This window comes from Heterodontus francisci, chromosome 11 (assembly GCF_036365525.1).
Source record: "Heterodontus francisci isolate sHetFra1 chromosome 11, sHetFra1.hap1, whole genome shotgun sequence".
In the NCBI taxonomy this organism is placed as follows: Eukaryota; Metazoa; Chordata; class Chondrichthyes; order Heterodontiformes; family Heterodontidae; genus Heterodontus; species Heterodontus francisci.
The window spans coordinates 93,304,186-93,331,130 of NC_090381.1; the positions used below are offsets into that span (position 1 = coordinate 93,304,186).

General features: G+C 42.9%; 1 protein-coding gene across 10 annotated transcripts in view; it reads right to left on the reverse strand.

The window, feature by feature from the left end:
• Positions 1–26,945, reverse strand: part of LOC137374927 (uncharacterized) — a 112,280-nt gene that overhangs the window by 7,072 nt on the left and 78,263 nt on the right. For 8 of the 10 annotated variants that reach the window (XM_068041528.1, XM_068041520.1, XM_068041522.1 and 5 more), the window contains 4 exons: positions 22,678–22,823; positions 21,512–21,631; positions 9,588–9,717; positions 5,335–5,441 (listed from right to left, as the gene is read on the reverse strand). In XM_068041528.1, coding sequence (XP_067897629.1) covers positions 5,335–5,441; positions 9,588–9,717; positions 21,512–21,631; positions 22,678–22,823 — 503 coding nt within the window. Of the gene's footprint in view, positions 1–2,542; positions 2,653–4,470; positions 4,573–5,334; positions 5,442–9,587; positions 9,718–21,511; positions 21,632–22,677; positions 22,824–26,945 lie in introns of all 10 variants that reach the window. The other 2 variants (XM_068041523.1, XM_068041524.1) reach the window with 2 other exon arrangements.

Consider the following 26,945-nt stretch of genomic DNA (forward strand, 5'->3'; position numbering starts at 1 on the left):
ACCACTTGCAAGTTCCCCTCCAAGCCACACACCATCCTGACTTGGAACTATATTGTCGTTTCTTCACTGTACCTGGGTCAAAATCATGGATCTCCCTTCCTAATTGTACTTTGGGTGTACCTACACCACGTGGACTGCAGTGGTTCAAAGCAGCAGCTCACTACCACTTTCTGAAGGGCAATTAGGGATCGACAATAAATGCTGGCCTAGCCAGCGATGCCTCCATCCCGTGAATGATTTTTTAAAAATTCTTTCACTCTATAATTTTGAATCTTCATCATCCTTCTCCAAATTATTCCTCTGCCTCTCGCATTCTTTAAAGATAGAGCACACTGTGTTCCAAGCTTTCTTTGTATGGGCAGGGAGATTAGTAGAGTTGTTCTTTCACTAAAATAAAATAGATTTCTCATTGAAGGTAGTCTTCACTTTGTGAATTCTCCTTCATATGATGAAATATAAGTGAAGCTCATGTGGGTAATGTTCAAAATTTGAATAGTATACTGCAACATCCATGAAATGACAATCCCCTTTACACATTGTGCACCCCTCTTGTCTCCTTTTGACTCGTATTGTGGAAGTGAGCAGAAAGGCATGGCACTATGCTTAATGGGAAATATAGCCAAGTTAGGAATAGTAGCTTTGCTGAGCTTTGATTTTAAGTGGCAGAAACCACAATGAAATAGTTAAAAGTAAAGGCAGAGCGTGTGAGACTGTAAAGACTAGCCGACACTGGTAATTGCAAGGACATCTGTTCTTTATGGCCTGATTGTGTGACTCCCTGTGGTTTGGAACAAATGGACTCCTGTGAATCAAATGATGTCCATCCCTGTGTGAGTGATAAGGAGTGCTAGGCCCCTCTTATCTTCGTGAGCTGCCACTACTTGTAGCTGCAGACTGCACTCAGGAATGTAAACCTAATAGAGATAGCAGGATGCAGAACTCATGATCCATGTAGGGAGTGAGACCTGAATGGTTATTGATGATTCCTATGTTCTTGCTAATTAGCTTGCTTGTCCGCTTTGTTTTATCTTGCTGGTACAAAACAATATTTTATTAGTAACAAGTATGTATTGAGAATGGAGTGTATTGTAACCTCAGTAACAGATGTACTGCATGTCACCACGTGGGTGAAGTCGAATTGTACCGCACTGATTGGTTAAACAAGGGGGTGTAGCATGAATCGTAATGTATAAACAGTAGTACCTGTATCACAAACTTCACTTACTCTAGTGGACCAGACAGACTCTGGGTGGAGTCAGTGTCGTTGTATTGGAGTAAGTCAGCCGGCTAAATGCGCAAATAAAGTAATTGATTTTACCTACACATCCGACTCGGTATATTTACTGAACCAGACTGAAGGCAAAAAGAACTCAGATTTACAGTATTACCAAGTTAGCTCCCCTTCAATAATTATAGATATGACCCATGTATTTTTAAATTCTATGTTTTGTTCCTCAATGCTTCCTTTTTTTTGAGCTTCAAGGGAGCCCCAAACTTAAGATTTGTAGTCATGCACATTCATGCTGGAATACTACTAATATCCTTCAATCCCCTATTCAAGGCATCACAAGTGTTTCAGTACTGAAGTTTGGCTGTTTCCATACATATATTTTGATATATAATACATCTTGACCGTGGTTAACCCTAAATAGTTTTCTAGTAATTGAATAATAGTGTAACAGAAATTGAAGCATACTTTTTGAAATTGGCAACTGCATCTATATTTCTGTAAATTGTTGAACTGCGATTCTTTAATTGCCTTTGGATAATTACTTATTAGATAGAGGGCTAACAGACCAATCAGAAGGTAGACAAAGGTTTGATCAGTTAACTAAGGGGCTAAGGTGGTCAAAAAGCAAAATATATACAGTAAAAACTAAAGTGATTACAACAACAAAACAATAGTGTCCAATGACAAAGTTCGCTCAAATATTTAGAGAATATGACCTCCCTATCTGCAACAACTAAGCTGTTGCCAAGGTGTATGTAGTGGTGCCAGGGGCAGAAAACTGATGCAAATTAGTATTGAATGACAGAGCAGGTTCGAGGGGCTGTATGGCATACTCCTGCTCCTATTTCTTATGTTCTTGTATAGATTCAGGTACCTCCATAATGGAATGGTATAGGGCTATAGGTCCTGGAAGATGGAATAAATGTTGAGGGATGTGGTGATCCTCTGGTAGTACAGCATAGATGGTTGACTGTCTCTGCAGTTTTTCATGGATCACGTGGTATACCACAGACACAGCCTTCCTCGTTCACTGCAATTTGGTATGCTCAAATAGCTGACAATTGTCAGGATAGTACCAGCTACAAGCCATGCACTCCATACCTTCTGCACCCCAGAAAGCCCATTCCTCCTGCTGCTTCACTATGTCATGCCTGTCACTGACTACACTTATGCTCTCAGACAAAAGTTCCTATGTTTGTTTTTTTTACTGCTCTGATGATACTTTGTTTTTTTCTGTTAAGCTCACTAACTCTGGGTCTAAACTAGAATGAAATACTCAGCTGTATGCAGCTGTAACTTGCTTTGGTTTACCTTCTTTTTCTTTTTTGCTTTCTCGACCTTTTTAGAGTGTTTCAAAATGTTGCTAAAAGTTTCTGCATTCATTTGCGCTGTTACTTTGATTTTCAAACTCTGCAGCTTCGCTGGAAAGAAAAATTCACAAGTCACTCTCCCAAATAGTGTGATGACTATTCCGTGCCTTTAACTGTTGATTAATAAATAGGATGTTAGTGTCATAGAATCACAAAAAGTTTAAGGCACAGAAAGAGGCCACTTGGCCCATCATGTCTGTGCTAGCTGAAAAACAATTCACCTATTCTAACCCCAACTTCCAGCATTTGGTCTGTAGCCCTGCAGATTACGGCACTTGTGGTGCATATCCAAACTCCTTTTGAATGAGTTGAGGGTTTCTGCCTCTACTATCCTTTCAGCCCCCCACCACCCTCTGGGTGAAGAAGATTTTCGTCATCTCCCCTCTAATTTTTCTACCAATCACTTTAAATCTATGCCCCCTCATCACTGACTTCTCTGCTAAGGTGAATAGACCCTTCACATTCACGCCATCCAAATTTGTACAAAATTTTGTACATTTCAATCAGATCTCCCCACAGCCTGCTCTGTTCCAAGGAGAACAATCTTTCCTCATAGCTGCATTTTTCCAGTCCTGCCAACATCCTGGTAAATCTCCTCTGTACCCTCTCTAGTGCAATTACATCCTTTCTGTATTGAGGTGACCAGAACTTCACAGTACTCAAGCTGTGGCCTAACCAAAGAGTTCCAGCATAACCTCCCTGCTCTTATATTCTATACCTCAGCTAATAAAGGGAAGGATTCCAGATGCCTTCTTAACCACCTCATTGACCTGTCCTGCTACCTTCAGGGATCTGTGGGCATTCACTCCAAGGTCCCTCACTTCCTCTACACTTGTCAGTATTTTCCCATTAATCGTATATTCCCTTACCTTGTTTGACCTCCCCAAATGCATCACCTCACACTTCTCCAAATTGAATTCCATTTGCCACTTTTCTGCCCATCTGACCAGACCAGTAATATCTTTCTGCAGCCTAAGTTTTGTTAATGGATGTTAAATACCTAGTAGTTGAAGGTAATAGGGTGAACAGGTATTGGGTGTTGATTAGTTAATTGTACTCATGTGTACATATAAAGAGCTAGCCACTATTGGCTGGGAATTATTAGGAGTGGAGCAGTAAGCTCTGTGGCAAGCAATAAACAGTCTCCACCAAAGCATCCTAGTTACAGTGTCTTCTTCACAAACAGGCTTGGAAGTTTCTCTAACATAGCATGCAGGTTTATTCACAACTTCAACTGACAATGTTTCTTTCTGTTTTATTGACGGGCAATGTTGTATTGTGATTTGTTGGAATGTTAGGCATGTGAAATTCTACCAGAGTACTGCAGGCAAAAGCGTTAACCACTAAGAAATCCAATCTTCAGGGACGCCAAAGCAGAATAAATCGACTGCCTCAGTCACTATTTATAGAATCATACAGGTGGTGACCATTTGGCCATTGTGTCTATGCTGGCTCTTTGAAAGGGCAATTCATTAGTCCCACACCCTTGCTCCTCTCCCCATCCCGCCCCGTTAAAAGCAGAATTAGGTGGGTTGGGGTTGTGTTTGAAAGTTTTTAAATGTTATCTTCTCCCCTGACCCAAACAAAACCTGTTTTTGGTGTTAAAATTATTCCTATGTGTCTGTGGTGACCAGAATCTACAGAAAAGAGCCCCATCCTGATAGTAACATTCAAAAAAATCCTTTTAAATTGGTTACACTTGTCTTTAACAAATTTGTGCTGACTGTCTTTAATTAACCATACCTTTCTAAATGCTTACTATTTTCATCTCAAATACAGTATTCTAAGGGTTTTCCCACAGTAGCTCGACACTGACCCTGTAATAAAGATTAGCGTACCACCACAGTAGAAGAGCACCTATTCACCCACCAGGTAGTTGTGGGCACTGAACTCGTGGTACCCATCACCCAAGCCCAGCTACCACTGCTGAGAAAAATTTTGTTCTCTGAGTCCGTGACAATGCACTATATCCTGTGAACCAAGGAAGAATTGACATTACCAACTCATACTACTGCAAAAAAACTGTTTGCTGTATTAACATAACAGTTAAGGAGTTTATGATCTTGTGATCTTCAGCTACAGGAAACTACAGTGGTTGACAAATACTTTGAAAAAGAAAAAGAGAGAAAAGTGGCAATTTTAAGACTTATTAATTTTTTTTTAAAAAAGGATCATTGGAGTTCTGTGGAGAGACTAGAGGTGGGAGCAGATGACCAATGCACTCTCAGGAGGCCTGTTATTTGGTAAAAGATTTTAAGAAGACTAGGTGCCTCCATTTTTACAAGCTTTTGATATTTAACCCATTTTAGTCGGGTTTCCTGTGCCATAGGAAACCCAACAGGTGAAAGGAAGCAAAATGGGCCAGATCCATAAGGCAAGTTCATTTACAGCACTGCTTGTGGGCCAGTAGGAGCATGAGTGTTTCCACCCTCCAAATCACAACCCTCACCACCCACCCTCCCCCCACCCCCCACCATTCCACCACATCACCACCCACAACCAACACCCCCCAACCCCAACTGGCCCAACAAGTTAATATCTGCAGGATGTCTTGGAACCCCATGCTTCCGTGACTCCTGTCCAGAACTCGTTCCTCCAACCTCCCTCCTCGCTCTGCTATAAATATCGGGGCCAATATTCCAAATGACAGCCTCCTATGCTTTAAACTTCTATGTAGTGAATTTCTAAGTTGCAGATAAACCGATTAGCCAACAAAATAAATTTTGGAAGTACCTTCTTTCCTTTCTCTTAAGGCATCGAGTATCTCTTTTCCACACAGCTCACCTAGGCAATTATCATCTAAATCCAGCTCAGTCAAATGATCTGAAAACTTGATCAACCTGTGGGAAAAATTCCATTTAGAAGGCATAGAGAAAAAGGTGATAAATAGGATGGTTCAATCCTGAATATTAGGGGGATAAAAGGAACTGGCCCATAATTTGCTGTCGCATGGCAATAAATGGCATCCTCTGTTAATTAGACAGGCCTTTGCTTGTTTAATCTCGACAATAGTTTGTGCCACAAATTGCTGAAAGTGTGAGGTGATAACGTCGCAGCGAAGGAAACCAGGCATCCGGGAAGAGGGTAAGCAATGTGCACTACTTTTATCAATCAGATTAAAGGATTGTGAAATAAACAGCACAAGAACTGAGAAGGAAAGTGTAAATTAGAATGGGTGAATTCAAGGAAAATTCAGATACAGAACGAAAGATTGGATTGAGGGAGAGGAAAAAGCAACTGAAAGGAAAAGTTAAAAAAAAGTTTGAGTTTTAAATTTTTAAAATATATAACAATTAAAACCTAAAGGAATGAGACTCCACACTTGTAATTGTTAATTTTCAAACAGAAATGTTCGTTGGCAGTAATTAACATTTAGTGGATTGTTAAAAGAATCTATGACAGATAATCCAGGCTTAATTAAATATGCACGGACCTTAAATTGCTCCAAGACAAGCTCATGGCATCATGTCAGATCAGCTATTACTTTCTGTGCCGAAACAGCAACTTTATGACGTTTGATATATTTCAATGGTGAACCAGACAGCAAGATTCTGTTTTTGCGAAGTTAGTGACAGAGCAACACATTTCATAAAGCAACTTTTGGATTTCCATGTTTAATTGCGCATCTGCCCTCACCTGAAGTTGCTGTAGCATTTGTACATAAATAATATTCAGCACTACTGGTATCACTATTATTTTGACAGCAAATTATGGGCCATTATTATTTTATTCCAGTGTAATCCATATAAAATCAATGCAATAAACATTTCTGTCCTATCCTTCAACAAGTATTGTTCTTGCTTCATTCAAGTCAATAATAACTCAACATCACTTTTTGTCAAATCTCCTGGTTTGATAGTGGAGTTGCCATCTGCACCAATCTATACTGAGAAGAACCATAGTAAGGTTAAGAACTTCCAGAATCCTGAAGTGTGAAAGCTGTGAGAATAGCACACTATGGAAGGCATTCCAAAATAGTTACATGCCTCAGTCTTTCCTCACTTGGTTTATGATACCATCTCCTTGAGGTTATTACTATCTGCAAACATAATGGAAATTGCATGTTATTTAGCATATACCTCCAGTCAACTTCTAATGAATACATTTGTCTTCTACTTGTCATGTGGCTGAAGTTGCAGGCTCCAGCTATATGCACACAATATCAGGTACAGATGCTCTGTTGCAACATTGGATGTGTATGCGCGGCTCCGGTGGGGGATGGGGGAGGTAGGCTTGGCTCAGCCCTCATATAACTGTACATGAACAGAATTACTCAAACTTCTTCGTAGCAACAATCACTCCCCTCTACTTATAGCTCCATGCATTCTCCCACAAAGACCACTTGTCTTATCCCAACTGCAGGCAGCATTGTAGAATTTTAATAGTAGGCTGCTCATCAATAAATGCTTACACTTTCCAATTCAATTGCACAATTCTGAATCATGCAGAAGCTAGCATGTGCTCAGAGGCTTCGCCGTAACATCGAAGTGGTTTGAATATTGAAAAAGGTACAGTAAAAATTGTGATAACAAATAATCCAAATGTTTTTTTACAGCTAACCAAGCTTAAAGTCTTCGATCCAAGAACAATAAGTAATTTCCTCTGATACTTTCGTCTACGAGAGATGAATACCAAAACAATGAGTACCAAAACATGTCTTCAATGAGAATTTCAGGTCAAAGGTGCCTATGAACTCAAAGGAAGGGTGCATCAGTTTGTAAATCAGATGTAGGTAAGGAATGGAGACTTGATGCACTTAGTTCATTTCATAAATAAGAAGCAGGTCACTCCTATCTAGCGGAAGATGAGAAATATAGATAGCAGCAGTGCTAGCCAGAGCAGTCTATTCTGGATCAGTTCTCTAACTAGATGTTTGATCCGCATTAAGATTCGATGCAGCTGGCATATCCACATCAGTCTCTTTCTTATAAAATCTTCACTGCTGATATAGATGTAAAACAGCAACTATAATTTTACATTCAGGTGGTTAAGCCAGATACTTGCATCAGAAGTAGCAGAGTGTATCGTTGTGATGCCTCCTTCACATATGTGAATTGGGCATTGAATCGTTATATATTCCTTGGACTGTTCTGGGTGACCACAGTCGCACACAGGAGAGTTTTAATTTCCATTTGTGCATTAAGTATCTGCATCTGCCACGGTTTGTGCGGATGCAGTTGCCCATGAACTTTGTGGGAGATCGAAGCCAGGGATCTTCTATGTCGGGTCTTTCACGAGGTGTTTGTGACTTCTTGTGAGCTTCACTTGACTTTCCAAGCTTTATCAGGGTTTAAGTCGCACTGTCAAAGATTAAGTGCATGTGTCCAAAAAGACTTGTGGTGTTGAGGGACATTGTTGTGGTCCGGGTGGATGAGAAGGTCATTCATTTTCCTTAATATACTGGACTTCCTGGAGGGTTGTGGCATCTCAGTGAATGGATGGGGGAGTGATGTGCGACTGTTTGGGCAGCCAGGTGTTGGGGTTGACTTGAGGGTTTCAGTGATATACCACATTGCAGTTGGACATCAACAAGTCGAGTATGGCTACTTCTGGTCCATACCAGCGCACAGTACTTGACTATGGAATACACAAGGGCCATCACATTAGAGATGGCACCAAAGCGACCCTGGAGAGAAGAAACATCTAAATGATGGGTGTCTTTAGTTGGAAAAAGATGTCATTAGTAGAGATATGGTTTAATATTTTTAATCAAATACTTTGAAGAGAAAGCACTCCCACCAAACATTTCTTCTTTAACGATCTACAAGAGGCCTATGTCAGATGTCATGTACTCTAGAACATTTAAGTGCAAGGAAGAAAATAAGCAAAGTGTTCTTTAATATTTTAAAGGAGCTGTGCCTGGAGAAAAGCAAATGTTATAGTAATACTCAAAAATTGGTGAGGCACAAATGTGAAATTTATCGACCAATTGCCCTAACATCAGCAGTGGTAGAAAATCGAGAGCTTTATACAGAATGCTATAAATGCTCAGTTAGAGAAAACAAAGGTTATAAGAAACTAGAAGTACAAGATATACATCACTTAGCTGGAATTCTTTAAAGGGGTAACATTGGTTGATGAGGGTTATTCATTGAATACTAGGATTTTCAACAAAATTGCCAATAAGAAACTTAAATGTTTACAGAACTTTTTTACTATTCATTTATATATTAGCATCAATGGTAATGGCAGTAATTATTGCCCATCACTAACTGCCCTTCAGAATGTGGTAGTGAGCCACCTTCTTGAACCATTGCAGTCCATGTGCTGTAGGAACACCCACAGTGCTTTTAGGAAGGGAGTTCCAGGATTTGTACTGAGCAACAGTGAATGAATGGTGATATAGTTCCAAGTCAGGATCGTGTGCAACTTGGAGGGGAACTTGCAGGCGGTGGTGTTCCCAGGTGCATGCTGCACTTGTTCTTCCAGCTGGAAGAGGTTGTGGGTTTGGAAGGTGCTGTCAAGGGAGGCTTGGTGGGCTACTGCAGTGCATCTTGTATACAGTATACACTGCTGCCACCGTGCGCCAGAGGTGGAGGGAGTGAACGTTTAGGTGGTGGATGAGGTGCCGATCAAACGGGCTGCTTTGTCCTGGATGGTGTTGAGCCTTTTCAGTGTTGTTGGACCTCCACTCATCCAGACAAGTGGGGAGTATTCTACCACATACTTAACTTGTATCTTGTAGATGGTGGACAGGTTTTGGGGAGCTAGGAGTGAGTCAGTCACTGCAGAACTCCCAGCCTCTGACCTGCTCTTGTAGCTGCAGTATTTATGTGGCTAGTCCAATTAAGTTTCTGGTCAATGGTAACCCCCAAGATGTTGATAATTAATAGGAAAGTGAATCAATGGCCTCAAAATTGGCTTGGCAGTAAGAAGCAGAAGGTGTTGATAGGTGGGGGGAAGAAGTTGTTAAAACAGATTAAATACTTCCATGGATATGGTTAACATGTTCAGGCAGATTACAGGTAATTTTTAAAGATACTTACTGACACAACATTTCAGTAAACATCATTGGACCCATTCTGCTTTCGTTTCCTTTTCCATCTATGCCATTATCTGCAAGGTGCAATTTGGATAACCAGGGAGCAATTTGCGGGAGGTCCTTCTTTTTTTTCCCTTCAAACATTGAGAAGAAACATTTTGAAGACTGGTATAATTTCTCAGGCATCTTTATTACAATATTCCATATTGACAAATATTCCCAACATTCTTAGATTCGGTTGATTAGTTTGCTTGGGAAAAGATAAAATCACCCAGCCTGCTGGTAGCCTGTCTATGCTCCCCACAAGTCTCTGGCTTGGCTTAGTGTACTGTATCAGGAGTCACCAGAATTCCTGCCCCTGCCCCTGTCACACAAGATCAGAAAGCTACCGTTAACACTGGAACAGCATTCACAGTTCACAAGTCTAATATAAGTCAGACCCAGCCATCAAAATGGCTCAGTCCTTACACCAATAAAGTATGATGCCCTGGGATTAAAATGGACCCCACTGCAGTGTGCCATGTAGAATTAAACACTGGGATAATGGATTGTAATATTTGTGATTAAATGCACTGTGATTGATCCAGGGAAAGTCTCATATAAAACGTGGGCATTTGTTTGTTTTTTTCCTGAAAACGTTTTTGGAATTATAATGTCTATTTATATTTGCCACAGAATTTTTGTGTTCTTTTCCTTGGTGATAACCTAGTTTTTCTCTGTCTCATTTATTTCTGCAAGTGTTACACATTTTGACTCAAGTTGGGGACTATCCCCCCACCCCCAAGTGCAACTAGAAAAATAAATACCATAGACCAGTCAACCTGTTGTTCCTGAGGGTTGGCACACCAGGTACACACAATCGGCCCCTACTGAATAACATTGTATTCCATTCCATAAATAGTGTATGGCTGCTGACGCCTTTGTTGCTCTTTTTCAAGCAACATTTGGTCTGATTTTTTGAGGATTACAATCATCTTTGGACAGACTTTGTTTTTGCTTACCTCGATTTTTGCATCTTCATTCCATAGATTTCAGCTTTTTGTTGCTTTAATATTTTACAGCAGACTGTTTTTGGTAACATTTTTCTGGCGTGGTTTGATTTTTAAATGCTTGATTTTCACAGAGTAGGAGTTTTTTAATGATCTTTAAAACAAAAATCTCCATTTCTGTTTGAGTCCTCTTTTCCACACCCTTTCCCAGTACGGTGCGTTGCTTGTATCCTTAATGGGTTTAAGCTGCTTACTTTAGATTTCTATCGTCATGTTCTTTGGCCTTTTAGATCTGTGCTGTTGCATCCTGTGCATCAAAAAACTGTTCAGAAACAAATCCTTTTATGTTTACATGCTCTGGTGTATTGCTTGAAATGACCTCGGTAATTACATCAGGAGCAATGTTTTTGGTTCTGATGAAGGGTCATTGACCTGAAACGTTAACTCTGTTTCTCCCTCCACAGATACTGCCAGACCTGCTGAGTATTTTCAGCATTTTCTGTTCTGTTTTTCAGATTTCCAGCATCTGCAGTATTTTATTTTTGTTATGTTTTTGGAGTACCTTCATGTTACACAGGGTAGGCTTAAATTTTTTTATTCGTTCGGGGGATGTGGGAGGTCGCTGGTTAGGCCAGCATTTATTGCCCATCCCTAATTGCCCTTAAGAAGGTGGTGGCGGTGCTGCAGTCCATGGGGTGCATGGCAAGGTATGGTTTAAAAAAATACACAGACACCATCTACTTGTGAACTCTTCCAAGAAAGTCTAAAGTAATGGGAAAGAGCAAATTTCTTCCTCTGATTCCAGCACATTCAGAACAGTTAACAAGGCCCTTGCCCCTACCAATAAGCCTTACCTATAAAGACTGGACCAATAAAGCATTCCCAAAATGTAAAACCTAACCAGCAGCTTGATTCTGTAAATAACTATACTGTTCCTTTTTTAAATGAATGCACTGAAGGCCTAAAGGCTGACAGTCTCTAAGAAACATTTTAGATATACCAACCCATAGAAGAACCAATCATAGAACATCATGGTGACATCAATGTGAACTCAAACTACTCTGACCTTATCAAAGCAAACTGTGCTCCTTCAGGCGATTAGCAAAATGTACAAAAATCAAAGATCAGTTTATTGAGCATTTCTTACATTTTGACTCTGATCCGAGTAAAATTAAACATTTCTGTTAGTTTTAATTAAGGAAACTCCTTTTAGCTTCCAAGGTGAAGCTAGATATAGGAAGTCTGCAAAAAGTGAATAGGGTACTACCACTGACATGAACAAGATTAAGCTGCAACTTTAATCAGGGTTCATATGAGAGATTCAAGTAAGGCAGAAATTAATTATCGTTATCTGTTGATTTTCGTGCAGAGAAACCTGGCAGAGAAAGAAACACCAGGGACTGGATTTTACCGGCCCCTCGACGCTGCGTGTCACGGTGCAAGGGCCGGTAAAATGCTGTGGGGAGGGGCCCGTCTCAACCCATGAGGTCGAGAAGGGCTCGTTGCATATTATCGGCGGTGGCAGGACCTTGGTGTGGCCCCCCCCGCCACACGGCAGCAGCACCGCAGTTAGCATAAGGTAAGGAGTATTTACCTGTGCTGATTATGCAGCCTGCCGCCTCTCCACTGACACTTCCGGATTTTTTGCTGAAAGGGTGGCCATCATGAGCCATCCCGTTCACGATCTGAAAACCCAGCGGGTCTTCAGAAGCAGAAGTTGTCTGCAGCGAAGGTAAGCTATGTTATTCAGGGGTCTCACTCTGCATTCTGGAAGGGAGGGTGGATATGCAGGGGTCTAACTCTGCATTGGAAAGGAGGAGGGAGGGGGGATATGCAGGGGTCTCACTCTGCATTCTGAAAGGGAGGGTGTCTGGGATTACTGGAGGGAAAGCAGTGCTGGCACGAAGGGAGGTACCGTGTACCATCCCTCCGTTAACAGTGTACGCTCTGTGTTTGTGAAGGAGCAATGGTACACTAGGCACCCTGTGTGTGGGGAGGGTGCCAGAAAGGGCAGGAGCATTAAGGTTTTATGGATGGTGGGGGCAATCGATTCAGTTGGTAGGATCTTGATGTGATCATCCTCTGCCACTCTGAGTGTTGGTCAAGGTGGGCAATGCCATGGCACACCACATAGTTGATCCAGGAAAGCAGCTGATGTACCCGTCAACACCAATCGCTGCCCTGTTAGGAACCTTCGAATACATGCAGGGTTCAACTTCATTTAACATGGAAATAGGTATGGCTCATCCTACATTGTGTGATCCTCTGCACGTGAGGATCCGTAAGCGCCAGAGGCAATATCAACAGGCAGGTGCGATCCACATAGAGGCCCCCGTTCGTGAGCAGCAGTCCCCAAGGGGAGCCCGCCATTACGTTTGCCGAGCATCTACAGGCCCCACATGACATGCCATCGGATTGTCAGAGTACCAGTGTCAACGGAATTGTGCATATAGAGAGGGTGGTGACACGTCTCTGTGCCCTGCTCAAGGATGACTTGCAGCCCATGGGCTCCGGTGGACATCCCATGCCTTTGTTCCTCATAGTGGCAGCGGTTCTCAAGCCTGACGCCTTTGCAGCCTTTTAGGGGCCCACCAGAGACCTTTGTGGGGTCACACAGTCAGCAGTGCACCGCTGCATCAGGGAGATCAATGATGTCCTGCACTGGAGTGGGCCAGTGAGTTATGTCCACTTCAGGACAGACTCTCACAGCCAGGCCCAGAGGGCCATTGGTTCTGGCACCATTGCCAAAGAACCATAGGTTGTAATGTTCATAGACTGCACTCATGTGGCCATCAGGCCTACTGCCAGGCTACCACCTGCAGACATCACCATTAAAGGAGCCCTCTCAATCTAGGTGAAGCTGGTATGTGAACACCGCAGATGCTTCCTTCGAATGTGTGACCGCTTCTCAGGCAGCTGCAATGACACCTGGATCTTGCGCCAGTCCCGGCTGCCACCGCTGTTCACTGAACTGGCTCAGATGGAGGGGTGGCTTCTTGGAGATAAGGGCTATCCTTTGCAGACATGGCTCCTGACACCAGTGAGAGACTCCACCACTGCTGCAGAGGAGAGATACAACACCAGCCACTGAGCAACATGAGCCACCATTGAGCAGGAGATCGGCATGCTGAAAGGGCACCTCCAATGCCTGGATGGATAGGGTAATGCCCTGTACTACGGGCCGAAAAGGCCAGCTCCTTTCTTTGCTGCTCTGCACAATTACACACCCAAAAGGGGCCAGGCCTGGCATGATAAGGAGAGACGTCAGCAGGATTCCACCTCGGACTATGAGGACGCTGAGGACCTACAACATGAAAGATGCATGGGAGGGCAGATGGCACCCAGGCTCTGCACGCAGGGCTAGCAGTGAGGTAGGGATGTACTGAAGTGGCTTATCAGAGAAAGGCAGCCTGCTCCATAGGAATCGATATGAGCTCTGCAAGCCACACATCACCCTCGCTCACCTGCTCTGCACCAGTCCACATCTGCAGCATCCCTATGTAAACCATCAGAGGCAGCAGCTGACTGAGCCGATGTCCACGTCACTGAGTCTGGTGGAGACGCTCATGAGTAATGGTGGCATGGCAATGATGTTATTGCATACGTTGGCTCTCCTGAAGGGCCAATGGTGCAAAGGGATGTGACATTGGCGCTACATGCTGGCACACATCATTCACACAGAGAAAAGGATACACATGTTTGTGAGGAACATTTAGTGAAAGATGTATTTACATTGCTGTGACACCCATGCATTCTCATTTTTGTCAGTGTGTTCCCTGTAAACCTCTAATATCTCATGGTGTATTTACGTCTCACGTCCTGGAATGTGCAAAATTAAGATTATTCACCCAGGTGCAGCAAGTCTACAAGAAGGAATGTTACACTGGAGTGGGAGAAGAGGATTGCAACTTCACAGGACACTGGGACACAGCAGGGTAAGTATGTGGCAGCAAAGCAGAAAGTGCTGGGGAAACTCAGCAGGTCAGGCAGCATTTGTGGAGAGAGAAGCAGAGTTAACTTTCAGGTCTGTGAACTTGGACAAGTCAACATTGCTTCTCTCGCCACAGATGTTGCCTGACCTGCTGGATTTCTGCAGCACTTTCTGCTTTGCTGCCAGATTGACATCAGCCCCACTCTTCAGCAGTCAGGTAAGTATTTCTTTGACAGCTGTCAGGAAGCAGGTGCTGGAGCGCTTAAAATAGGGCCCTGGCACCTGCTGCACAGCTGTCAAAAACTCTCTCACTGCACCGAATGTCCCACCTCTCCCCACGTAATATTGGGAGGGCGGCTCGGTGCTGTGATTCTAATGAGCCTCCGCGATTAATATCGTGGGGGCTCGGTGGTGGCCGGCGAATAGCGGGCACCCCCAATAAAATTCAGCCCAGAAATATGAGCCAAAGGGTCTTGTTATCAGAAACTGCTGCTTTTGCTTCATTTAAAGGCAATTTTACATGTCAGCCAAGTTAATATTCTGAAAGAAGCTTGCAGAACTATAATGACTGAAGAGTGAAAACACTGAACTGTAGCAGTAATGGGATTCAACTTTGCTTTAAATGCTGAAGAGAGCACTAAATTTCTGCTGCACAGTAGGCTCTTTCAAAGTTCATGGAAACTAAACTATATTAAAAGTAAACATGAACTGTAAGCGTGAGATTTATTTTCGCCTTTTTTAAAATTTATTATTTCCTTTAGTTCATCTGTCTTTCATAACAGCTTGGCTCCATGCTGTTCTCTGATACTGAAGATCAGGTTACCATCTAGGCTTTACAAGTTTCTGTGAACTGCTGAAAACCTCTGTTCTCATAGGCATAGCCCCAAGATGGAGCACAGGAATGTACAACAACAACAACTTATAATTACATAGCACCATTACTGTAATAAACATTCCAAGGCACTTCACAGGAACACTGTAAAGCAAAATATGACACAGAGCCACATAAGGAGATATTAGGTCAGATGGCCAAAAGCTTGGTCTTAGAGGTAGGTTTTAAGGAGGAAAGTGAGATAGAGAGGCAGAGAGGTGTAGGGACAGAAGTGCAGGGCTTAGGGCCGAGACAATTGAAGGCACGACCACCAATAGTGGAGTGAATAAAACTGGGGATGCTCAAAAGGCCAGAATTAGAGGAGCGCAGATTAAAGGCCTGCTCCAGTCTGCAAAAAAAACCCCGACCCAAGCCCGACAGAACCACATCCGACGCGAGCCCGACCCGGCCCAAGTCCTTCCATTTCTTCCTGCACCTGACCCGACCATCAGTTAGCTTACCTTGCGTTTTTCACTTTCTTGCTGATCTGCACAAACTTAAAATAACTGTAACAAAGCCAACTTTCTAGTCCAAAAATTAAATTAACATTGGAGCCATTTACCTGTGATAGAGCGCGCCCGACCCGAGCCCGACCGCTGGACCTGGAAGTGCAACCCGACCCGACCCGAACCCAACACATGATGTTGGGTCCCGTCGGGTTCGGGTCGGGTAGCAGGCCTTTAGCGCAGATGTCTTGGAGGGTTGTGGGACTGGAGGAGATTACAGAGATCGGGAGGGGTGAGGCCAAGGAGGGATGTGAAAGCAAGGATGAGAATTTTAAAATCAAGACATTGCTTGACCAGGAACCAACAGAAGTCAGCAAACACAGGGGTGATGGGCGAACGGGACTTGGTGCGAGTTAAGACACGGGTGGTAGAGTTTTGGATGGCCTCAAGTTTATGGAGGGTAGAATGTGGGAGACCAAGAAGAAGTGCATTGAAATAGTCAAGTGTAGAGGTAACTAAGGCATGAATAAAGTTGTCAGCAGCAGTTGAGAGAGATGGTTATGAAGTAGCGCTGAGTGTCGTCAGCGTGCCTGGCAAAACTAAACACTGTGCTTTCAGATGATGTCACTGGGGGCGGTATGTAGATAGAACATAGAACATAGAACAGTACAGCACAGTACAGGCCCTTCGGCCCATGATGTTGTGCCGAACCTTTAACCTACTCTAAGATCAAACTAACTACCTACCCTTCATTCTACTATCATCCATGTACCTATCCAAGAGTCGCTTAAATGCCCCTAATGTATCTGCTTCTACTACCACCGCTGGCAGCGCATTCCACGCACCCACCACTCTCTGTGTAAGTAACCTACCTCTGACATCTCCCCGAAACGTTCCTCCAATCACCTTAAAATTATGCCCCCTGGTGATAGCCCTTTCCACCCTGGGAAAAAGTCTCTGACTATCCACTCTATCTATGCCTCTCATCATCTTGTACCCCTCTATCAAGTCACCTCTCATCCTTCTTCGCTCCAACGAGAAAAGCCCTAGCTCCCTCAATCTTTCTTCGTAGGACATGCCCTCCAGTCCAGGCAGCATCCTGGTAAATCTCCTCTGCACCCTCTCTAAAGCTTCCACATCCTTCCTATAATGAGGCGACCAGAACGAACACAATAATCCAAGTGTGGTCTAACCGGGGCCTTATAGAGCTGCAGCATAACCTCGCGGCTCTTAAACTCAATCCCCCTGTAAATGAAAGCGAACACACCATACGCCTTCTTAACAACCCTATCAACTTGGGTGGCAACTTTGAACGATCTATGGACATGGACCCCAAGATCCCTCTGTTCCTCCACACTACCAAGAATCCTGTCTTTAAGCCTGTATTCCACATTCAAATTCGACCTTCCAAAATGAATCACTTCACACTTTTCCAGGTTGAACTCCATCTGCCACTTCTCAGCACAGCTCTGCATCCTGTCAATGTCCCGTTGCAACCTACAACAGTCTTCCACACTATCCACAACTCCAGCAACCTTCGTGTCATCAGCAAACTTGCTAACCCAGCCTTCCACTTCCTCATCCAAGTCATTTATAAAAATCACAAAGAGCAGAGGTCCCAGAACAGATCCTTGTGGAACACCACTGGTCACCGAGCTCCATGCTGAATACTTTCCATCTACTACCACCCTCTGACTTCTATGGGCTAGCCAATTTTGTATCCAGACAGCCAACTTTCCCTGAATCCCATGCCTCCTTACTTTCTGAATGAGCCTACCATGGGGAACCTTATCAAATGCCTTGCTAAAATCCATATACACCACATCCACTGCTCTTCCTTCATCAATGTGTTTTGTCACATCTTCAAAGAATTCAATAAGGCTTGTGAGGCATGACCTGCCCCTCACAAAGCCATGCTGACTGTCTCTAATCAGACCATGCTTTTCCAAATAATCATAAATCCTGTCTCTCAGAATCCTCTCCAATAATTTGCCCACTACCGACGTAAGACTGACTGGTCTATAATTCCCAGGGTTATCCCTGGGGGGTGGCACAGTGGTGCAGTGGTTAGCACCGCAGCCTCACAGCTCCAGCGACCCAGGTTCAATTCTGGGTACTGCCTGTGTGGAGTTTGCAAGTTCTCCCTGTGTCTGCGTGGGTTTCCTTCGGGTGCTCCGGTTTCCTCCCACAGCCAAAAGACTTGCAGGTTGATAGGTAAATTGGCCATTATAAATTGCCCCTAGTATAGGTAGGTGGTAGGGGAATATCGAGACAGGTGAGGATGTGGTAGGAATATGGGATTAGTGTAGGATTAGTATAAATGGGTGGTTAATGGTCGGCACAGACTCGGTGGGCCGAAGGGCCTGTTTCAGTGCTGTATCTCTAAATCTAAAAAAAAATCCCTATTCTCTTTCTTGAACAAGGGAACAACATTTGCCACCCTCCAATCATCCGGTACTACTCCAGTGGACAGTGAAGACGCAAAGATCATCGCCAAAGGCGCAGCAATCTCGTCCCTCGCTTCCCGTAATATCCTTGGGTATATCCCGTCTGGTCCCGGGGACTTATCTGTCCTCATATCATTCAAAATTTCCAGCACATCCTCCCTCTTAACATCAACCTGTTCGAGCATATCAGCCTGTTCCACGCTGTCCTCACAAACGACCAGGTCCCTCTCACTAGTGAATACTGAAGCAAAGTATTCATTTAGGACCTCCCCTACCTCCACCGACTCCAGGCACAAGTTCCCTCCACTATCCCTGATCGGCCCTACCCTCACTCTGGCCATCCTCTTGTTCCTCACCTAAGTGTAGAACGCCTTGGGATTTTCCTTAATCCTACCTGCCAAGACTTTTTCATGTCCCCTTCTAGCTCTCCTAAGTCCATTCTTCAGTTCCTTCCTGGCTACCTTGTAACCCTCTAGAGCCCTGCCTGATCCTTGTTTCCTCAACCTTAAGTAAGCTTCCTTCTTCCTCTTGACTAGCTGTTCCACATCTCTTGTCAACCAAGGTTCCTTCACCCTACCATCCCTTCCCTGCCTCATCGGGACAAACCTATCCAGCAGTCGCAGCAAGTGCTCCCTAAACAACCTCCACATTTCTGTCATGCATTTCCCTGAGAACATCTGTTCCCAATTTATGCTCCCCAGTTCCTGCCTAATAGCATTGTAATTCCCCCTCCCCCAATTAAATATTTTCCCATCCCGTCTGCTCCTGTCCCTTTCCATGACTATAGTAAAGGTCAGGGAGTTGTGATCACTATCACCGAAATGCTCTTCCACCGGAAGATCTGCCACCTGGCTTGGTTCGTTGCCAAGCACCAAGTCCAACATAGTCTCCCCTCTTGTCGGCCTATCTACATATTGAGTCAGGAAACCTTCCTGGACACACCTGACAAAAACTGCTCCATCCAAACTATTTGCACTGAGGTTCCAATCAATATTAGGGAAGTTGAACTCACCCATGACAACAACCCTGTTACTTCTGCACCTTTCCAAAATCTGCCTCCCAATCTGTTCCTCCATGTCTCTGTTGCTATTGGGGGGTCTATAGAAAACTCCCAACAAAGTGACTGCTCCTTTCCTGTTTCTGACTTCCACCCATAATGACTCAGTAGACAAACCCTCCTCGACGACCTCCCTTTCTGCAGCTGTGATACTATCCCTGATTAACAATGCCACTCTCCCACCTCTTTTACCTCCCTCCCTATTCCTTTTGAAACATCTAAACCCCGGAACATCTAACATCCATTCCTGCCCCTGTGATATCCACGTCTCCGTAATGGCCACAACACAACCTTCCTCACAGACTCTCTGCACTCGGTATCTGCCTGTTCAACAGCTACCCCATCCACTGATCCGTGGCTCCGGTTCCCATTCCCCTGCCAAACTAGTTTAAATGATATACATCAATGAATATTTTTAATCTAAAGAAAAAAATACTTTCTATTACGATGACCGATTGACCTGTTTGATGGAAGATTTTACATTTGCGATTTAAGTTTGGATGTAAATCCGAACCATAATTTCACTTGTCATGGTCCTGTAGTTTTTTTCTCCGGGGAATATGTGGTTTGTCTTTAAGGTTTGCTGAGGATCAGTATTGCTTTAAGAACTGGCAACCGTCAGGAGTTATGGAAAGGTGCATTTTCAGTTGCCATTTGAAACAGCCATTTGGAGACTGCGATTCAAAGGGTGCATTCTCATTACCATAGATATAGCCACTGGGAGTGAGTCTGATGCGATACATTTGTTACAATTCAGTTTTGAACTGGCTGTTAGTGGAGACAGTTTGTTCTAACAGATCACTGAGACGCAGGACACAGCTGTGATGACAGCACCTGGAAAAAGAGCTCTCAACCATGAAGGAAGAGGATTTTAGTCTGTTTAATTATTATCTCCCAAACTTCTAAAAAAAAAAGTCAATCCAAAACAGAGATCTCTGGTAATTTAAATTGAAGAAAGGGTAATTAGATTATATTAGATTAGAGATACAGCACTGAAACAGGCCCTTCGGCCCACCGAGTCTGTGCCGAACATCAACCACCCATTTATACTAATCCTACACTAATCCCATATTCCTACCAAACATCCCCACCTGTTCCTATATTTCCCTACCACCTACCTATACTAGTGACAATTTATAATGGCCAATTTACCTATCAACCTGCAAGTCTTTTGGCTTGTGGGAGGAAATTAGACTGTGACAATCTTTTATCCCTCAAAAACTCGAAAGTCAGATTGATTCTGTTGAAAGTGTTTGCAAGTCATTAATTGTTGAAATTCGCTGCAGAAGGAAAGCAACATTCTGTGAGGACTTCAAGCAACATTGGACTGTAAATTTGCAAGGACTCTAATTTTTCTATTTGAAATGTTGTTTATATCTTCATAGTGTTTAAGAACTTAGTTCTTCTAATTAAAGAGTTAATTTATTGATTTAAAGATATCTGGTTTGGTTAGCCTCATTCGGGGGTTAATAGATGGTACAATCAGGTTGGGTTTTTCTTTAATTTGGAAAGTTTTTTTAAAATGATATGTGAGGCGATCTGTGGAGCGACGGGATTAAATTAACAGTGCATCTCTCCCACCACAAACAGAATCATATATTTTGAATGGGGGCTTTGACAGGAGCGGTTGGTCGTAACACACTTTGAAAAAACAGCGCAATTTACATCTGGATTTCCAATTGCTCCCAAAGTGGAAACTCTACCCCCTGATGTATACATTTAATTTGTGGTGGGGAACAGTGGAAGGCCAAATCTTATTCCACTCAGAAGGACGAACGTCATAATTGACTTGTGTAAGAGAATGCCATTAGGTATTGCTCACTTCTGGAATAAGATGGGAGTTCTATTCTTCCCCACTCAGTAAACTTTATTAACTATTGTTGCATCATTGCCTTGAAACAGTGATATCCCTTTAAGATCTTAGTATGCTAATGAGCTAAATACCAGGATGTAGTCATGTGACTCAAAGCCAGAGTAAGGTTCTGTAAATAGTTTGCTCTGTACTGTATATAATTGTTTAGCTGTAATAAAACTGTTTGAGATCTTCAACCAACTGGACTCCACACATCTCATTTATGTTGCATTTGACAACATAAAGAACTCATTCCAACTATTATCTTGTGTTATTCTTGACATCAGATTTTTTAAAAAGTGTGGCCTCTCTTTGCAAGATATTAGGATGATTACCTTTCTTTTTTTTCTTTGATTGAGTAACGTTACTGTTCATGACATCCTCACCATCAATGGCAACATTGTGTCCAATGCCCTGGCTCGACATGATTGACTGCAAAGCAGATGTTTCAGTTGCTGGTAAACCAGAAGGAAAAGCAAAGCAATAAATAATCAGAACACAGCTAAAGGTTGTGGAGAACTGTTGAAAACAAATAAAATAAACATCTTTCATAAAATTCTAAAACATTGATTTCCAGTCCTTTCTGTCTTGGTCCTAGTTATGTTTTTTATCTCTGGGGGAAATGTGGGAATATACCTTGATACAATCATAAACTTTACACGTGATATATTTATAAGTCGCTGTTATTATCCAGCTGATTGAACTGCATGCTTCTTGAATGTTGTTCTATTTAATTCTAAACGTATACTGACCACTAATAGCACAATAATTGGTAGCCCAAGAGAAGAATGAAATCAAAAATCATAATCTAATCAAAGTCAATACATTTTAAAATCTTTACTGCTAAATCTGTCGTATAAAACTTTTGAATACAAGACACTCCAAAAAATGTTTTCCTTTCACTTTGCATTTAACTCATTTGATTTGAAAACACAGCATTTTTGTACAGATTCAGAATTAAAGATGATACATGTATCTGTGACTGCTGTTGTATTCTTTGAATGTTCCCAACATACAGCGCAAGCAATTTATCCAATACGGCAGGTGGTGCACTTCCGGCCAAAATGTGCACACATTTCCTACCCACCACATTGGAGGCTTAGAAGGCCATTTAGCACCCCAAAAATGGGCACTGTGCAGCTGTATTTCTCGGCCATTGTTCCTTTCAGTTTATTCATAGAGCATATGGAATATAAAAATATGCTCTGACACTTCTTCGATGCAGAAAAGGCATAAAGGGAAGTAGCTGTCCTGGACTTGAGAGATATGATATAGAAGTAGTTGCAAGCAGATACAGGTATTAACTACCATTCTGTATCAGCTTTCCTCATAGTCTTCTTTCATTCCCATTTGAGAGACAGTATTTGTTCTTTAGCTAATTCTTCAGTTTGAATTGTTAATCATCCCTTTTCCTAAGTGATACCTTAGAGTCAGCAGGTATATGCTCGTTGTTGTAGTCATGATGCACTGTATAAGACATTTATATAATATCCTACTGCACCTTCCAGAAAGTTTGATGGGTCCTCCTCAGAATGTAAAGATGCACCAAATTTCTTCCTGGCTACGTTTTCTGCATAATCTGCAATAAACTTGATAAGCTCACAAGCTCCTTCACATTGTAAGTTGTTGCCATCCAAAAACAGATTTCTGCAATAAGGATAACTATATAATTTATCTTGCATGACCTATGTCATAAGTCAATAATCATACAATATCTTAGTACTAAATTTATATTGTTAACAATCCAATACATTATTCCCTGCCTGAGCAATGTTTGATCTTGAATTATATACTTCAAACCTGGAATAAGTTAGGTTTTATGATTTCACTTTGCCACAACATACATCAGCTGCAGATTCTAACCAATGTCCCCAGCTGTCTATAACTATTGTTACCACTGAGGCGGGAGCAACACAATTCAGTCCCATCACTCCAAAGGTCGCAGCATATTATCAAACTTTTCCCATCCAACTTGAAAAGCAGCCAAATTAAACCCTCTCGTAACCCCTAGAATAAAACAGAACAAACCAGGTATCTTTAGACAACAACAAATTAACTATATATTAAACAGTAAATCTTAAACACTATTAAGATAAACCTATGTCTAAAGACCTTATAACTTCTTATTTTAACCTAACTCCCACATTCACACACGTACACTCAAAAATCATGGTTAACCGGTTTCTTTTTTAAAAAAAATGTTTTTAAAAATTAGCTATTTCTTAAGAATAAATAACTAAGCAAGTCTTTGTGGGTTACATTCATGATGGGTGAGGTATCCTATTTTAAAAATAATCAAATGCTACTCGAAGTCTACAAAGGTATGTGATGACATTTTTAAAAATTCATTCATGGGATGTGGGCATTGCTGACTAGGACAGCATTTATTGCCCATCCCTAATTGCCTTTCAGAAGGTGGTGGTGAGCTACCTTCTTGAACCGCTGCAGTCCATGTAGTGTAGTTACACCCACAGTGCAGTGAGGAAGGGAGTTCCAGGATTTTGGCCTAGTGACAGTGAAGGAACAGTGATATAGTTCCAAGTCAGGATGGTGTGTGGCTTGGAGGGGAACTTGCAGATGACGGTCATAGAGAGATACAGCACTGAAACAGGCCCTTCAGCCCAACAAGTCCATGCCAACCGTCAACCATCCATTTATCATAATCCTACATTAATCCCATTTTTCCTCTCACATCCCCACCTTCCCTCAATTCTCCTACCACCTACCTACACTAGGGGCAATTTTTACAATGGCCAATTTACCTGTCAACCCACAAGTCTTTTGGCATGTGGGAGGAAACCTGATCACCCGGAGGAAACCCAGGCAATCACAGGGAGAACTTGCAAACTCCACACAGGCAGTACCCAGAACCAAACCCAAGTCGCTGAAGCTGTGAGGCTGCGGTGCCAGCCGCTGCGCCATTGTTCCGCCATGGTGTTCCTATGCATTCGCTGCCCATGTCTTTCTAGGTGATAGAGGTCACGGGTTTGGAAGGTGCTGTCTAAGGGGCTTTGGTGTGTTGCTGCAGTGCATCTTGGCAGACATATACTTCGAAATGTTTGACAGCCAGCAAAATTTCTAATGTCTCTTTTCCCACAGTCGAATACTTTTTTTTGATGGCAATTTAGTTTTCTTGAAAAGTACCCTACTGGCATCTCTATGCCCAATTCATCATCCTGTAATAGGACTGCACCAACCCCCAGGTCGCTAGCATCGATCGCTATTTTAAAGGGTTTAGTAAAATTTGGAGCAGCCAACACTGGTTCATTAGTTAAGATTGGCTTTAGCTTTTCAAAAGCTGCCTGGCATTCATCTGACCATACTACTTTGTTTTTATTTTTTAGTAGCAAATTGCTTAATGGAGCAGCCACAGTACTAAAATTCCGTACAAATTCCCTGTAAACACCGCATATCCCTAAAAACCTCATTATTTCCCATTTAGATTTAGGGATAGGGAACTCTACTAAGGCTTATACCTTTGCCATTTTTGGCAATACCTGTCCTTGCCCCACTCTGTGTCCGAGATAATTTGCTCTAGCCTTTCCAGTTCGCTTTTTGCCAGATTTATCACTAAGTCTACTGATTGTAATTTTTTGAACAGAATTTTTAGCTGCTTTAAGTGTTCTTGCCACGTGTTACTGTATATTAGTACATAATCGAGATACACTACACAGTTGGGAACACTGGCTACCACCTGATTCATTAATCTTTGAAAAGTGGCTGGAGCATTTATTAGCCCGAATGGCATCACCTGGCATTGATAAAGACCGTCCGCTGTTACAAAAGCTGATATCTCTTTGGCACGAGGAGTCAAAGGAACTTGCCAGTATCCCTTTAACAAGTCGATCTTGGTAAGAAACCTAGCATTGCCCACTCCATCGATACAGTCTTCTAAACACGGAATTGGGTTGGAGTCTGCCTTCGTTACTGCATTGACTTTTCTGTAGTCTCTATAAAATCGAGTTGACCCGTCAGGTTTAGGTATTAGAACTACTGGTGAACTCCAGCTACTTTGACTAGGTTTGATCAAATTGTTTTTCAGCATGTATTAGATTTCTGCTTTCACTTGGGCCTGTTTGTCCGGACTCAAGTGGTAAGGACGGTGTTTTAAAGGAACGGTTCCCCCTATATCCACATCATGTGTAGCTAAGGTTGTGCATCCCAGCTTATCCCTACAAACTGTTTTAAATGTTGTGTAAAGCCTGGTTAGGTCTTCATGTTGTTTTGCCTCTAATTGCAATAAGAACAAAGAACAAAGAACAGTACAGCACAGGAACAGGCCATTCGGCCCTCCAAGCCTGCGCCGATCTTGTTGCCTGTCTCAACTAAAACCTTCTGCACTTCCGGGGACCGTATCCCTCTATTCCCATCCTATTCATGTATTTGTCAAGATGCCTCTTAAACGTTGCCATCGTACCTGCTTCCACCACCTCCCCCGGCAGCAAGTTCCAGGCACTCACCACCCTCTGTGTAAAGAACTTGCCTCGCACATCCCCTCTAAACTTTGCCCCTCGCACTTTAAACCTATGTCCCCTAGTAACTGACTCTTCCACCCTGGGAAAAAGCTTCTGACTATCCATTCTGTCCATGCCACTCATAACTTTGTAAACCTCTATCATGTCGCCCCTCCACCTCCGTCGTTCCAGTGAAAACAATCCGAGTTTATCCAACCTCTCCTCATAGCTAATGCCCTCCAGACCAGGCAACATCCTGGTAAACCTCTTCTGTACCCTCTCCAAAGCCTCCACATCCTTCTGGTAGTGTGGCGACCAGAATTGCACGCAATATTCTAAGTGTGGCCGAACTAAAGTTCTGTACAGCTGCAGCATGACTTGCCAATTTTTATACTCTATGCCCCGACTGATGAAGGCAAGCATGCCGTATGCCTTCTTGACTACCTTATCCACCTGCGGTGCCACTTTCAGTGACCTGTGGACCTTTATGCCCAGATCTCTCTGCCTGTCAATACTCCTAAGGGTTCTGCCATTTACTGTATACTTCCCAACTGTATTACATCTTCCAAAATGCATTACCTCACATTTGTCCGGATTAAACTCCATCTGCCATTTCTCCACCTAAGTCTCCAACCGATCTATATCCTGCTGTATCCTCTGACAATCCTCATCACTATCTGCAACTCCACCAACCTTCGTGTTGTCCGCAAACTTACTAATCAGACCAGCTACATTTTCCTCCAAATCATTTATATATAATGCAAACAGCAAAGGTCCCAGCACTGATCCCTGTGGAATACCACTAGTCACAGCCGTCCATTCAGATAAGCACCCTTCCACTGCTACCCTCTGCTTCTATGACCGAGCCAGTTCTGTATCCATCTTGTCAACTCACCTCTGATCCCGTGTGACTTCACCTTTTGTACCAGTCTGCCATGAGGGACCTTGTCAAAGGCTTTACTGAAGTCCATATAGACAACATCCACTGCCCTTCCTTCATCAATCATCTTCGTCATTTCCTCAAAAAACTCAATCAAGTTAGTGAGACACGACCTCCCCTTCACAAAACCATGCTGCCTCTCGCTAACAAGTTCATTTGTTTCCAAATGGGAGTAAATCCTGTCCTGAAGAATCCTCTCTAATAATTTCCCTACCACTGACGTAAGGCTCACCGGCCTATAATTTCCTGGATTATCCTTGCTACCCTTCTTAAACAAAGGAACAACATTGGCTATTCTCCAGTCCTCTGGGACCTCACCTGTAGCCAATGAGGATACACAGATTTCTGTCAAGGCCCCAACAATTTCTTCCCTTG